This window comes from Phasianus colchicus, chromosome 3, assembly GCF_987193195.1.
Source record: "Phasianus colchicus chromosome 3, bPhaCol1.hap1.1, whole genome shotgun sequence".
Taxonomy (NCBI): Eukaryota; Metazoa; Chordata; class Aves; order Galliformes; family Phasianidae; genus Phasianus; species Phasianus colchicus.
The window spans coordinates 77,846,177-77,862,485 of NC_143438.1; the positions used below are offsets into that span (position 1 = coordinate 77,846,177).

Here is a 16,309-nt window from a genome sequence, read left to right on the forward strand (position 1 = left end):
GGGCGGAGACTGCATTTCCCGGCGGCGCCCGCGTTCGAGAGGACGGAGCGGGCTGTGCGCCGTGGGCCGGCGCCGCCTCCTGCTGCCGGGACTGGCGGCGCTGTGCGGGCTGAGCTGAGCGCGGCGCTCCTTCTTTCCGACCGCGCTGCCCGCGTGCGTAGGTCTGCGCCTTGCTCTTTATTTTAGCGATCTCGGCGCTGCTCGTCTCGGTCAGCCTGACTTCCGTGCAGGGTGGTGGAAAACTGAGATTTGCAAAATGAACAAAGATGCGCAGATGAGAGCCACCATTAACCAAAAGCTGATAGAAACAGGAGAGCGAGAGCGGTAAGTCCGTGCTGTAAGAGGCCCTCAGCATCGGCAAACGTGTGGGGAGCCTGGGTCAGTTTAGCTCCAAGATCCTCAAATGTCTGAGATACTCTGTGTCATATAAAACTTCATGACAGCGTTTCCTTCTGAAGAGTTTTATTGTAATGTTACCCTTTAAGGTAGAAAGTCTGATTAAAATAATGGACAGGGAGTGGTTGGCCTGAAACTCTGAAGCTTTTTCCATCCGGTATGTTGTGTTGGAGAACTGCTGCCTTGTACACAAATTGCTCTCCTTCCCTTCCCTCCTTTTCCTCCTTTTTTTTTTTTTTTTTTTTTTAATTCAGTTAAATTGTGTTGTGTTGTGACCTGAGAAAGAGAGTGAGACAACCCATTCATTTTTACTTTTAAAGTTTTTGTGTGTGCCTTCTTTTGTTAAGGAATGAAATATGCAGGGGGTTGCATAAAAAGGCACTTGTGCAAATCACTGTATGTCCCCAACGAAGACCAAGGAGTGAATGGCACGGTGTGGTACAGCAGCTAGTTTTCAGCCTTTTGTTGTCTCCTCAGTCAACTTGCACTGCATTCAGATATCATTAGCCTGCTTTTGACTTTCCAGTTCTCCTTCTTTAAGTGCAGTTGTAACACTGTGTCCCAAAAGCTGCATTTCCTTCACTGTTCTATACCTGTGTAAGGAGGAGACCTCTTCCTAGGCCATGACACAGCCCTGTACCTACTGGAACCTTTTGGAGACTGACGTGTTTCTGTGTTATCTGCTCACTGCAACCACTGCCTTGGAGACTTCACAGAGCTTCAACAAAGCACGCCATTGCTTCACATGGTGCTGGGGCCTATTTAACTGAAGAGTTTTGACAGGATGTTAAAAGCTGTATTACAAACCAGCTTGATCAGAGACAAAGCGCTCTGATTTCTTGATTTAAGAAATACCTGAAAGCAGCGACGTTTACCTGTATAATTACTCTGCTTTCAGCAGTTTGTCTTCCTTCTATGCACTTCATAGAGTGTGTGTGTGTGTGTATAAATATATATATATATATATATGTGGTGCGGCATCTTCCTGCACTTTGTCTCTTCTGAAAAGCAGAATTTTGCTGGAGTAATTCAGAATGGTACAAGATAAGCCGGCATACTAGCTCATAGGCAAAAGGGTAGATACGTTACTTTCATCTTGTTTCTTCTGTTTTTCAGTACTGTTTCTTTTTCTTTTCTAGTTTGCTTTCAGTATTCCTTTTCAATGTATGATCTGCACGTATCACTGCAGTAGGTGGTTGTACATCTTGTCCATTTATAGTCTAAATCCTTATTTCTTATGCTTAAAATTTCTAGGAAGCACTACAGCTTTTTTTTTAGTTTAATTGATACAATTTAGTAGAAAAGATTCCTTTTATTGTTTTAACATCTAGATTTCTGTTGTTTAATCAGTCAGATTTCTCATTTACAGTTTGAGATTGAAATATTAAAACTCTTTTTTCAAATAAAAAGAAGTGCTAGTATTTTTCTTTGCTGCCCCAAGATGCAAGTTCCCTAACCCTTCTTTACCCAACACAAAGTAAAACGCGACTTGAGAGACAGTGGACAACATAAGTGGCACCAAATTCTTCTTTCAGAAAGGAGAGCAGGGAAGTTTTATTTATTTTGAAGCTCTGGTTTCAAATAAACTATTTTGACTTTGAAAGTTGGTGTTTGTGTGAACTAAGTCAATTTAATTGCAATCATTAAGGTTGGAAAAGACCACTAAGATCATCTAGTCTAACCACCAACTCACCATCCTGCCCACTGCCCACTAAATAGTGTCACCAAGTGCCACGTGTATGTGTTCCTTGAAAACCTCCAGTGATTCATAGGCTTAGATTCTAAGTCAGCTTCTTCTCATAGTTTTCCATACACAGTAAACTGAAATCTGTAGTAATTCAGGGTGAACTTTGAATGCAATGCAGCCATTTCTGCTGCTGTCTTGGAAATTCCGCTATGAGTAGCGATGGCAACATATTTGAGCTTGCTAGGGATGGTTGCTGTTCCTAACAAGTTTGTTTATTGCCTTAACAGCCTTAAAGATTTGCTGAGAGCCAAGTTAATTGAATGCGGCTGGAAGGATCAGTTGAAAGCGCATTGCAAAGGTAATGATCAAATAACTGGCATCCTTTGTGGGCAACTGTGGTTGTGGCCAAGTAAAGGTTTTAGATTTAGGCTTTACTGCCTAACAGTGAATTTAAATGATGTTTAGGGAAGGGGAAGCTATCCCTGTTAGTTGGTTTCACATGCAAGAAAGTGTCTTGCCATATTTGGAAAAAAAAAAATCTTGAAGCCTTCTTTTGATTTGAAACTTATTAAGCTCCTGATAAAAGTATTGGAATTGGTACCCTAAATATTCATGACCATACAGCTTTTTGTTTAGAGGGAGATGAATTCCGTGCTACAGGTGGATAAAAGCAGGAGAAAGGAAAAGGGAGAATATACAGTAGTACACAACTTAGAAAAGTATGAGAACTGTGTCATCTGTGTACAGGTAAGAAAAGAATATGTTTGTACTAGTTTTGAACAATTATTAAATAAAATAATCTACCTAAATGTGGAAAAACAAGGTGATGAACCATTAAGTACCTAACTTTTAGTTTTCAGAAAACTTTTTCATTACTGCAATTTACTGACTTGTAAACTGTTGTTTTAAAAATAGTATTTAAACCTCCCAAGAGTATTACTAAAATAACATATGCAAATAACGTGTCCATTTAGCATCTGCTTTAATTCTGATTTGGTCTGTTAACCAAATATTTATAGAACTGTGTTTGCTAAATCGCTTGCATAGGTGGATTTGCAAAGAAGGCTAGAAATGATGAATGCCTGATACCACTGCCAGAGATTACCCATTTGTATAGTACAGATAATGAAAGGAATGTTTGTCTGCCTTCTCAACTGTACACTTTATAATCTGCTGTTGTAAAGTTAGTTGAAGTTGTTGGGTTTACATTAGGACTTAGAACTGTAACAGTGTCTGCTGAGAAGGCAAATTAAAGTTCAGTTATCCCTACAAAGAGCATAATAACCTCCAGTAGGAAGGTCAGAGTGTTGGTGTTGGTTGGTTGGTTTTTGTTTTTTTTTTCCTTTGGTTGTTTTTATTGCTGTTAAATCTAGAAAGTCCTGCATGTTGGTCACAACAACCCCAGGCAACATAAAGGCATGGGGAGGAGTGACTGGAAAGCTGCCTGATGGAAAGGGACCGTGGTATACTGATGGGCAGTGGGCTGAATGTGAGCCAGCAGCGTGCCCAGGTGGCTAAGAAGGCCAATGGCATCCTGGCTTGTATCAGAAATGGTGTGGTGAGCAGGACTAGGGAACTCATCCTGTCCCTGTACTTGGCATTGGTGAGTCCTCAGCTTGAGTACTGAGTTCAGTTTTGGGCACCTCAATACAGAAAGGATATTGAGATGTTGGAGCAGGTCCAAAGAAGGGCAACAAGGCTGGTGAAGAATATGCCCTACGAGGAGAGACTGAAGGAACTGGGGCTGTTTAGTCTGGGGAAAAGGAGGCTGAGGGGAGATGTCATTGCTCTCCTCCAATACCTGAAAGGTGCTTACAGCGTGAGTGGGGTTGGTCTTTTCTCACTGGTGACAGGATGAGGGGAAATGGCCTCAAGTTGTGCCAGGGGAGGCTTAGGTTGGATATCAGGAAACACTTCTTTACAGAAAGGATTGTTAAGCACTGGAATAGGCTCCCCAGGGAGGTGGCTGAGTCACCATCCCTGGGTGTGTTTAAAAACAGTTTGGCTGTGGTGCTCAGGGACATGGTTTAGCAGAGGGTTTTTAGAGTTAGGGTAGTGTGGTTAGGCTGTGGTTGGACTCAATGATCTTTAAGGTCTTTTCCAACCTGAGCAGTTCTATGATTTTATGATTTTATGATAGAACCATAGAATGGCTTGGTTTGAAAGGGACCTTTAAATGTCATCTGGTTCCAACTCTTCTGCTGTGGGCAGGATGTCTTTCACGACATTAAGTTGCTCACAGTCCCTGATCTTGGGCATTTCCTGAGAGGCGGCATCCACAGCCTCTTGCCATTGTGAACAAGGGACAATAATTGAGCAATCCAAGATAAATCTCTACAGGAATTCAACCAAGGAAAATAGTTGACAGATAGTTCACACGATGTCAGTTGAGAAAATGTATTTGATACCTTGGTGACTATGACTCTCCAGTTCTACATACGGATATGTAGTTAAAACGTGCTTTAAACAATATTTATTTTAGGTATATGCTTTTGAATTGAGACGTCTTTTCAGCATTGAGGTTTTTTTTTTTTCTCTAGCCTTCTACAGTATAAGTAAATAATTTATTTAAATACCAGTGTGTTAAACATACAGGATATCATAAGCATACCTTTTATTTTGATGCAGATTTATATCTTTCTTTCAGAATTGCTTTTTAACTTTGCTGGAATATATAGAAATATATTGCTTAAAATACTTAAAGTAATTGTAAATAATTACTGCCTCTGGGAAGTAAAAATCTTTTTTCAAATTCCATTTCTTTCTCTTCAGAAACATTACTTACATAGCAATGGGATGAACAGACCACTTGCAAACTAATAAACTTTCTAGTAATCTGCACAACTGATAATGTTCAGATTAAGCTTAAACTTTCTAAAATTTTATTTTAAGCTATGAGCTGACAGATACATCAATAGTGGTAGGTTTCCATTCTTATACCTATGTTATGAATTGGGGATCTAATCCACTGTTCAATGCAGTAGAAAAAGTGAATTAATAACCTAATCTAGGTCAAGAGCTAAAGGCTTCCCTAATGACCTGTGAGTGCGCGCTTTGTGACTTAATCACGCAAGCTTTGTCTTCTAATTAATGAGGTAAGACTTCAAATATGTATTTTGTCTTCCCCAGATGTCATTAAAGAAAAAGGATTAGAGCATGTTACTGTTGATGATTTGGTGGCAGAAATCACTCCCAAAGGTAGAGGTAAGAAAGCACAAAAACAGACATCATAATACATTAATAAATATAACTACCTGTATTGCAAGAATATTTTGAAAGCAGTACTATGAAGCTGCCTATGTTGGATACAAGGAAAAATGTTAATATCTGAATGTTAACTCTGAATAAAACATGTAAGTGTAAGTTAAGTAACAGCTATTCAGCATTTGTAATGAGCTGTGTGTGTGTAAACTACTACAGATTGTTATTTAGTCATGAGTCTGTATCCATCTTTATGATTGATTTAATGCTCCTGAAAAAACTTTGGGTATGAGGTAGAGTTGTTTCAAAATTCCAGTTCTCTTTTAAATGGAATTTCTGGATTAATGGTACAGGCATGGAGAGAAGTAGAAAGAACAAAGGACAGAGCATATAAATGCAGGACATCCGGAGTCTTAAAATACTGTAGTCTTCTTTATGTAGTTCATGAACTCTCTAAAAAGCTGTGGTCTTAGTGGGAGAAACTTCGTTCAGTCTTAAAAAATAGGTGTTCAAAATGACTTACTGAAGATCCTCGCTCTTACGTCATGGCTGAGATTGTTGCTTTTAATTCTGTGAAAGGAAGAATTATCCAGGATTATCAAACCAGTTTCTGGTCACTATATCCTGTTTACTCTGTTTACTGTTTAATAATTGTTTCCCTAAGACTTTTCCAATTTTCTTGACTGTGGCCAGAAGAAACTTGGTTAATATTAGTGTTTTTTTCCTTGTTTGTTTTTTGCTTCTTGCTTTCTTGTATTTTTCAGCCTTGGTACCAGACAGTGTGAAGAAAGAACTCTTACAAAGAATAAGAACGTTCCTCGCCCAGCATGCCAATCTTTAACTTCGATGGTTGTCTTGGATACAGCATTTATGTTTCTGCATTATGTCAGTCATGTCAGGATTGGAATGCAGTTTCCATGCTTAAGGATTAAAGTTTTGTCTTTTTTTTTTTTTTATGATGAGTTGAAATTTTGTTGCACTGCATCAATTTCTTGGTGTTATTTTAATAAAAAATTCTGTGGACTTGTGTTTCTATGGCTCCTCATCAGTGCACTGTAATAGGGTGACACCTGTTTCAGTTTTCAGCTTCTAGTAGTCCAGTTTTGTACAGTTGTGTAAAGTTAGATTTTTTTTTTTTTTAACAAATGTGTTAACAGGTAATGCAGAAGAGAAAAGAAGTCTGGAAAATCAGCTATGACATGCTGTTGAGCATTTTCTTGCTTATTTTTCTTAAGTATTGGGATAGCATGAAGAAATTCAGGACTGTCTTCTGTAGTACTTCATTGTTGGAGAGTGGTTCAAAGTCTCTGACTTGTGTTGCAAATACTCAGTAACTCATGAGAGGTTTAATGATTCAAACAAAGGCAATTGTATCTCTTGTATGTAATTCTCTACTCCTTTTTCTCTTTACTTCAATCAAAAAAGTCATTATCCTGGTATTGTTTTCTAGCTTAGCCAGTATTATTGGTAATTTTTAATTATGTGGGTGTTTTGAAATCTATATGACACAGTAATAATGCAACGTAAGCCTCAAGATTATAAATTTTTAATTATTATATTTGGAACTGCAACATCAGCCCAGACTGTAAATGATGGAAAAAATAAGAGGAGTTGATGAAAAGGAAGTCGGGAAAGTGGCTTTGTAGGAAGAATGTTCAGTCTTAGGGAACTTTGATTTGAGATAAATTTCAGTTGATAAGGAAGTGTAAATGACCATAAGGAGAACCTCAACAAGCTACTAACCTGGCTACGAGGAAAAATTAATAGCTGAATGTAATCTAATTGCTCCAAAGTGGAAGAACTCCAAAAGGTATCAGAGTTGTTCAGGTAATTTTGCTTACTCGGCAGGATGGCTGGCTGGAGTGGTTACCCAAGGAGTCCAGGAGGTGGCAGCCGCAGCTTGGGGATTGCTGTGGGCTCTGCTGCATCCTTGTTCAATCACTTCTCGGGAGAAAATAATATGCTCAGTGGGTTTTTGTTTCACATGCTGAGTGTTCGAAGCCAGACAGCTGGGGCAGCAGCTGAACCAGTCCAGTTGGTAGTAAATAGCTGTGATGGAATGGCAGAGGTGTGATGATCAATGCTGGAGTGCAAGTGTATGAAATTACCTGCTTCGGCTGTGAATTAGTGAACAGCAGGGTGTGATGGATCTGCCTGGAATAGTACACCATACAAAGCCGAGTTCTTGCTGAGACTGGAACTCAGCACAAGCCGAGGCCGGGGTCTGCCGTGTAACACAGCTGCTGCTTTTTAGGCTCTGGCTGGTACTGCTATGAACCATGCCAGTTAAGTTTTTGTCTCTATGCTGCTGAATAGTGGTGGACACTAGAAAGAAGAAAATTCTTTCTTCCACTTAAAGACCCATACACTTATTTTGTAAAATGATTATTTGCAATGAATATGTTCTGTTTGATTTCAAAATCTGAGTGTTTATTCTAAGCTCTTCATTGTAGGTTTAATTTACTCAGTGGTAACTGATAGAAGACAGAATGTTTCTTCACGTAATCCAGCATAATACGTGCTGTTTAAGTGTCTTTAATGCAAGGCAAGGCTGTAACGTATCTTCCACATCCTTCCTCTTTTGTTCTTAGCAGTTTTTCCTGACATTCTTCAATATTTTCCACATGCTTTTAGATGTCTTTTATTGATGAATGGCTGCAGTGTACCTAGAACTTGCTCCAAAGCAACCACTGATTTCCTTCATTTTACATCTCCAGCAATATGAGAGAGCCAGACTTCATGTGTTCGTATATCACACTGTGTAAGGCTTGTTGTCCAATTAATGAACATTTGAGCTTTCATCTAGAACATGACAGTTCTCTAAATACATCACTAACTTGCTGAAAGTGCTGTGTCATTCTCTTTTATATGCAGTTCATTCTTGGCACACAATAAAGACTGAGCACATGAATTTTCACAAAATTGTGCTAACCAATCTGAACTTGAAGGCTGAACAAGTAATTATTTCACATACTTCCAAAAATAAGTTGTAATGTTTTGCCCAGGGCAGCTTGGAATGTAAGAGCATTCAGAGAAAGAGAGAATTCCAGCTGACCAGTCACACGTCAGCAGCTTGTCTGCATGGCATGGGCTGTGTCTGATATCAAAACTGAGAACAGCACATTCTGCAGTGAGGTCTGTTCATCAGATCAGTGCAGCCTTTGTACTCTAAGTAAAAAGCATAATTAACTACCTATACAGATCCAAAGAATACTGCTCAGGTATCTTGATAAGTTTCTAAGAATAAGGTTAGGTTTGCATTGCTGTTGGCCAGAGGTTTCTTGAGAAATAAAATGCTCCCCTTAGAGACATCATATTTTTGTTTAACTGTTGGTTTCATTATCAGATGCACAGGGATGGCTTTTTATTTGCATACTGTTGTCTGCACAATCTGTTTCTACTCATTTGGTTGAGGTTTGAAAACAGTTGGTAATATTTAAGATGCAGCCAGAAAAACATTGTCCTTTTATTTTTCTTGCTGTTTTGGGGGTACTTTTTTTTGCACACTGAAAAATAAGATGACCTGTGCTGCTAAAAGTCCCATATCTACAACGTATACAGACAGATGTGTTAACTTATGGTCTGATTTTTGGGTGGCCCTCTGTGAAGCCAGGATCTGGACTCAATGATCCGTACAGGTCCCTTCCAACTCAGGATATTCTATGATTCTAGAAACTTTTTTCCCCCAAAATTTCAGTATGCCTAATGTCATGAAGTGTATCTCTATCTATTCCTTAGAAATGTTTTTGATAGACAGCACCCAGAAATAGCTAAGAATGTGTCAGTTTAAGATTGATGGAAATTATCTCAGCTGTGGGTTTGCAGTACTTTTAGCTGACAACCATATAGATAACTCTAGCAGCAGAATCAGCTTAGTCTTCTTGCAGACAAGCCTGTAAGAAATAAAATCAGTTTGCATATTGGCACTGAAATAATGGGTCGGATAACAGCCAGAGTAAATTAGTATATCTCTGGCTGTTCACTGGACCAAATTCTATGTGACAGTAATTTGAATAGTCCTCCCAGTGTCAATGGAGGACCAATAGAGAAAAGTTAGTTCATCCTCTCCTTTAGTCAGTCCCTGAGGGGACTGAAACACTGTGTGAAAAAAAGTGAAGCACACGGTAAACTGAAACGTATTTTAATTTGAATTTGTTTGGTAATTATTTTCCCAAGAAAACTTCTGTGTTGACATGATCTGTTTGAAAGAAGCTATTAATCAGCAATATCACCGAAGAATTGTGCTGAGACATCGAACTTACACTCTCATGCCTTAAAGCCTTATCATTTTGTCACCATGAGTTTTTTCAATTTTTTTTTTCAATATCTATTAAGTTTTTTCCTCATCTTCCTTCTTGTTTACTGCCATAAAATTTACATATGAAATTTTATTTCTTTGAAAAGAAGCATGTGAAAATACTTAAGTGCTATTACTTTTGCTTCTCAATTACGCATCCTAGATGGTCATTTGGACTGATAGCTCTGCACTACTAAGCCTGCGTCCTCATCTTTTCCTTCATATAATTGAATATGTTTAATTTTGGTGATAAAATATATTCAATTGTAGTGATTGTGGTAGCTTGCAGCTTGGGCTCTGACTTACTTAGTGACTGAGTTTTCACTAGAGAATGAAGAATATCCAATACTTTTACCTGCTGGCTTTCTTTGCAATTGAAATCAGAATTGTGTTCTACTTTGCCTCTTTTTCTCAGCTATTCAGTTTCTGAAAAAACAGCTGTGGCTGGAGAGCCAAACTTGTAATAACTAGAGCCCGAAGTGATGAAAACTTCATTCGTTTCCTCATAAATAATTTATGCTTCACTACTCTAGTATAATGAATAGGTTAATCAGCAGTCTGCTTGGAATGAGAGGATCTAGTCTCACATAAGGGTATTTCACATCTCCTGCAATATTTTCCATTTGAACAGTATTATTCTCAAAATGTTCTTTACATTTACCTTAAAACTAATCAAATTGTTTAATAACAAATCATTAAAAAAAAAAAAAAAAAAAAAAAAAAAAAAGCCCTCTAAGAAATCCCTGATAATTTCTGTTTGCTAGAGTTACTAGCAGAAAGGTTATCCATTCTTTCAATCATTGATCTAGTCAAGTATCAAGCTGCTACTGATAAAATCTGCTGTTGGCACGCCAGCCAGTGAGCACTGATGAGGGCAGAGCACCCTGTCCTGTTCTGTCAGCTGGCTTTGTTCAAGCCTCCATGTACAAATTCAGCTCTCTCCTTCTGGAAGAGCTGGTTTTGTTCAGTTACTCAAACTTTCTGGAAGTTCAGTACTGGAAGTTCAGTAGTGATCCCTGGAGCAGCCAGCAGCAGCTCAGTTTCTTTCAGCTGAAGATCAAAAACCAGATTATATATACACTCTGTCTTTGCACTTATTCACCACTGCAAAATACACTGAGGTATCCCCAAAAATTTTAAGTTCAGAGCAGTTCACTGACTTGTATAAATGTATTCCACTTTTTACACCTTTGGTCTGGAAAAGCTGAGCAGCACTTTAAATGTGATTTTCTAGCACTTCTGAGGATCAAACTTTTAATGAATTCTAATGATGCAGTTTCCACAAAGAGAAATGCTGCTTTAGTTAAATGCAAGCAGAATTTATTAGTCCCATTACAGTTATGATTTGGTAGAATATCAAACCCCAGGAATCTACAGTAGAAATGTCAGTAGCGGTTACCAACTGTAATATCTCTTTGTTAACTTAGTTCAAAATATCCTCACATCTAGTTAACCTGTTTCATAATTTCTTCACGTGCATTTTATTCTGAGATAAGTTTCTGCACAAATCCTGGATCAGACTTCTAATATTTGAGTATTTCAGATTAGATTTCAAAATACCTGTTGACATTTTTTCACAAGAGGGTATTTCAGCAAATAGCCAATGGGTAGAAAGAGACCTGCTCTCCCTCTGTTGAGCAAAGATCAGAAAGAATATTATCTATGTCTACTTTTTACCTGTTGACATGGTAAAGGTGGCTTAAAATGCTTCCTCACTGCCATGAAATAAAGAAGAAAACTTGATGAAAACTGTATTTATTTCATATCCTAATTTCTTTAATTGCAGTCTCCTCTAGCCTATACCTATTAGTTACATAGTCGTATTCATAACCAGTTGCTGTTTCACTACCACCATCAAAACTGATATCTAGGTGTCCCTACACAAATTTTATCAAGACAGTAAAGTTTTTCTTAAACTCATATTTATTTTAGTCAGATTTTGAGAGCTCAACGCTTTCAACAGCCATATAGTCTTTACACACAGTTGCCTAGGTAAGAACCTGAGTTTTGAAGTTTCTGATCTATGAGCATAGGTATTTTATGCTGCTGATTTATTTTTAAATGAGAAAAGGGAAGATCCATGATTAAGTCTTTTTAGTTAGTTTGCTTTTTTTTCTCTTTTTCCTGCTAAACTCTCTCCTCAGGACTAGAATAATTATTCTTGAAAAGAGTCAATTTAATTTGGCAGAAGGCAGAAACAACATTTTCATTAAGAAAAAATCCCCGTCATCACAGGCTGTAGTTGTCCTGCATTACAATGGATCTATTCCAGTGTATACAAAGTTTAAACTTCTCTCTTCCATACTATCAAAGTAAAGTACATTTTGTTTCATTTTTTATAAGTAGAAGAGAGCAACCTGCAGCAGGCTTTCCAGAGGAGCTGAGCATGCTCCATCCCTAGAGGCATTCCAGATCAGATAAATGAAGCCCTGGGCATCCTGATCTAATGACAAGCAAGCTTGCCCACGGCAGGGGAGGCAATTGGAAATAGATGATCTTTAAGGTCTCTTTCAACCAAGTCATTCTGTGATCCTATAATTCGATGGTCTTACCAACAGGTAGAAATTCTAATACCAAATACTGAAGTATGAACAGCTTCTGATCCACGGCCACCAAAAAAAAACCCACAAAACACTAGAATTAAAATCTTTTGTCTTTAAAAACTTGTCTCCCTAAAAAAGCTTTGTACCTAATTTTTCCATGCTATGAACTATCTTTTTCATTTCCCTAAATTCAAATCTGTGAAATATACATATATATGCAGGCATGCACGTGTGTATCCGCACACATATTTTTATAAAGCAATGTGCTAGGTACTTAAGTATTTAGAGGATTTGAAGTCAACACTATTCCTAGGATCTGCCTTCAAAGAACTTGAATATACTGTATAGAATTTTTACCTTAACAAGACGCATAAAGAAGGCTGTGTATGTAAGTCAAGCAAGGTTACTTAATGACTAAATCATACAGGATGGAAAGAGAGCTTTTCATTTTAGTAGTGAAGTGATAAATTGGTTGTATAAAGGTCCTATTAACCTATCTCTATTTTGCACTTGTGGAACTGTTGTAGTTTATTTTATGCATCTGTTTTCTCTATTAAAATCAGTATTAAAGACTAGAGCCAACATGGAACATTATCATCGACAATACATTTTAAATTGAATTTAAAAGCCAATATTCACATCTGCTTTTAAAAACTGCTCAACTTCAACCAAATGGCTACAGAAGCTCTTAAATATTGTAACTGTAGATACAATTATGAATGCTGCAGTTATATCTATTCACAGTTCTGTCTCTGTACATGCTGGAGTTACCCCACTGCAGCTAAATGCATGTACAGAGGCACTCAGCTGGTAGCTAGAGGAAGCCAGCATTTAGATAATGCTTAAATCCCCATGAGATGTGAATCCCAGTTACCCCTAACATTTATTGATGGGATTTGCTTCCTGCCAAAAGAGTAGCAGCAGCTACTGCTTCCTTTAGATGTGCTGAATAAAGGCTAAACTTTTCTCTGTGATAACTTAGAGCCTAATAGTTATATTACACAGTCAAGATCTAAATATCAGATAGATTCTTTATTTGTGAAAGAGATGGGTTGTTTATCTCCTTCCCAATCCTACAAAACACAAGTATTCTCTCACTTTAAATCTGCCTCATGGGTGAAAAATCTTATTGACAGGCAATAGTCTTTTCTGTTGAGTCTCATGGGACAAGCAGAATTCCAATACATATATGCATTTGTGCTACCATGAAAAAAAAAACCTAATTGAGAGTGCAACAGGAAGTCTGCCTGTCTGTGCATCCCAGTGATTAGCTCACTTACCTGGCAGGGACAGAGAAAACTGAGTTCTGGTATCTACTTCCAGCACTGATATGCTGAACCATCATCAGTAAATAAAAAACCACCCTAAGAAAAGAAGAGCTGATGTGATCAACAGGGAGGAGAGCTCAAGGTCTTTTTTCAAGCAAACTTTTAAGCATCAGGATAAAGATGCACATTCTTTATTCTTTAAATTCTTTACAGTGCTGAATAAATATCAACCAACCTTTTTCAGCCTGAGGAGCATATTCCTTAAAGACTGGGCTTCTGCCTGCAGAAAGGTCCTGTTGGCTGGCCAGTTTGAAGATTGGTGCCTAGAAGAGAGATACCAAAAGGAATCAAAACCTGGGATCATTCTGAGGGGAGCAACTAAAACTGTCCAGTTCAGGAAAAAAAAAAAAAAAACAACAAAAAACAAACAAAAAAAACCTTCTGCCTGCTCTGAGCACTCTGAGCTCAGGAAGATTTGGGCAGCCATTGCAACTCCTTGTCCTCTCTTGGACACTGTTTCCAAACAAAATTTTGCCTTTTCATAGTTTTGACTATGACTTTATATATAACACATGCTTGTTAAAAGTTTGTTGAGTTTTCCCAACACAGAATCTTGCCAAAATAGTAATTTCTTCTATCCAGCCTTAATGGACATGAGAGAAAGAATTTAAGGTATGCTGGCACAAGCAGTGAAGAACACAGCCTGAAAGACCTCTGAAAGAAAAGAGGCTTTCATGATTTCTTGCCTACTTTGGAAAAAGGACACATTTTCATACACACTAGAATGCATGTTTGCATTAACCTAGACAAACTCTTTGAACTCCTTAGATTTTATGAAAAATATGTGCTCAAGAATAGCACAAAAGAGTGGAAAATATATGTAATGATGGAACTGCCTCCTGTCATTTAGAGTTTCAAGACAGTTAATGAATTTTCAAAGAGTAACATGAGAATTTATAACAGCAATATAGAAATTTACTCCCAAATTTGATAGTAAAAAATCTTCAATTTTCTGTTTGAAATGGTAAAAACTGTACTTGCTAAGGGCAAAATATCTTTCAAGAATGTAAAACTTGAGCTACTGCACAATTCAGCAGGTCTGTAACTGAGGAAAGGTACACCAAGATAAAAAAAAGCTAGTGATTCATTACTTTAATAAATGAAGAAAGAGTGAGAGAGGGCACACAAGTAAATTAAGCATATACATAATATAAAAGGGAATTAATATTGAAAAAGAAACTATCCCTTTTATAGACAGAATGAAACTACCGAATGTAAATATGAATGTATCAGGAAGGCATATCCCTAATATCTATAAAATTAAAGAAAAACATTAATTTCAATAAATTTCTTTTCAAACTTTATGTTTACTGCAGAAGTACTACATTTGCTGTGGTAATGAAATACATAACAGTCAAGATCTCTTTGGGAAAACTGAAGGAACCAAAGAAATTCTCTTAGTTAAAAACTTAAAGGTTAATGACATTTTTAAAAGAGAAGTATTAATCTCTGAAAATATTTATTCTAGAGATGAAGTTATGTTTATATTTTTCTTGAATTTGAAGTTGCATAATTATATTTTTACAAAGATAGTTTTTCTTCATTAATGGACCAGTCAACAAAAATTAATGGCAATTTACGGAATTTTTCCCATTAGAGCAATGGATCCGTTGTGCATTCAGGAAGATAGTGTGGGTGAGACATTCTGGCAGTCTGATATTAAGTGTGGGTGTTAATCTGCATATTTTAAAATGTTTCATTCTCAGTGTAGCTTATTCCCTATTGAGTATGTAGACTGTAATGCTCAAAAACTGAATATATTCACTAAGGTAATGCTGTCTGTCCTCCTAATCTGACCTCTCACAGCATGCTGTACTTGTGATTTTGCTTTTATGTGTAAATGCATGTTATGATTGCTTTCCAATTTCTACTTCTTCATACAGAAAGCTATTCTGAAAGACGCAAGTCTTTGCTGAATAGATTGTTTTGAAAAAGTGCTTAGTATAAAGACAGTATTTCATGTATTGAGTATCTTTTACTGAATGCAGGTACTGCAGGCACAAGGGTGACAGGCCCCTGAGGGCAGTAATGGGCCTGACCATCCTCACTTGGGCCCACCAGCTTCCTACCAATTGTCAAGTTCTTCTTTGAAGCTGTTCCTCATTGAATACCAAAACTTAACATTTACTGGTGAAGGATGTGACTGAAAATAACTTCATCATTTTACAGAGTGGTTTAAAATAGATCGCTGCAAGCACTGAATCCCATGTCTCCCCAGTCCTGTGTGATACTTCTTTGGCCTAGTCTTGATTTACTCCATGCAAAGGAAAACCTGCAGAGGAGTCTGAACAAAGCTGGTGAAGGGTCTGGAGTACAAGTCTTAAGAGAAGAGTGTCTGAGGGAACTGGAATTGTTTACTTTGGAGAAGAGGAGGCTCAGGGAAGGCCTTATGAATCTCTATAATGACCGGAACGGAGGCTGTAGTGAGGTGGAGGTCAGCTTCTCTTCCCAGGTAACAGCGATAGGATGAGAGGGAATGGCCTTAAGCTGAACCAAGGGAGGTTCAGATTGAGTGTTTGGAAACATTTTGTCTCAGAAAGAGTGGTGAGGTACAGGCTGCCCAGGGAGGTGGTGGAGTCACTGTCTCTGGGGATGTTCAAGAAATGAGGAGACACGGCACTGAGGGACATGGGTTAGTGGGCATGGTAGTGATGGGTTGACACTTGGACAAGATGATCTTAGAGGTCTTTTTCAACTTTAATGATTCTATGATTCTGTTTTGAAACCTTACAGGTATTAGCAAGCAGGAAAGTAGGAAACAAGTTCAGCAGAATGAAGAACTGAGCTGATTTAACAAGCGTGCTTTGCTTCATAGTGTCCTGGTAAATTTCTTTGCTTTGCTGGCATTTAAAGATGC

At 37.8% G+C, this 16,309-nt stretch overlaps 1 protein-coding gene across 1 annotated transcript; it reads left to right on the top strand.

The window, feature by feature from the left end:
- The first annotated feature begins 6 nt into the window (after positions 1-6).
- ENY2 (ENY2 transcription and export complex 2 subunit) lies at positions 7-6,307 on the top strand. Its single transcript, XM_031591137.2, has 4 exons — positions 7-324; positions 2,371-2,441; positions 5,213-5,287; positions 6,049-6,307. Exons 1-4 carry the CDS (start codon positions 257-259, stop codon positions 6,123-6,125), a joined length of 291 nt encoding a protein of 96 aa, XP_031446997.1. The 5' UTR covers positions 7-256; the 3' UTR covers positions 6,126-6,307.
- The last annotated feature ends 10,002 nt before the right edge of the window (positions 6,308-16,309 follow it).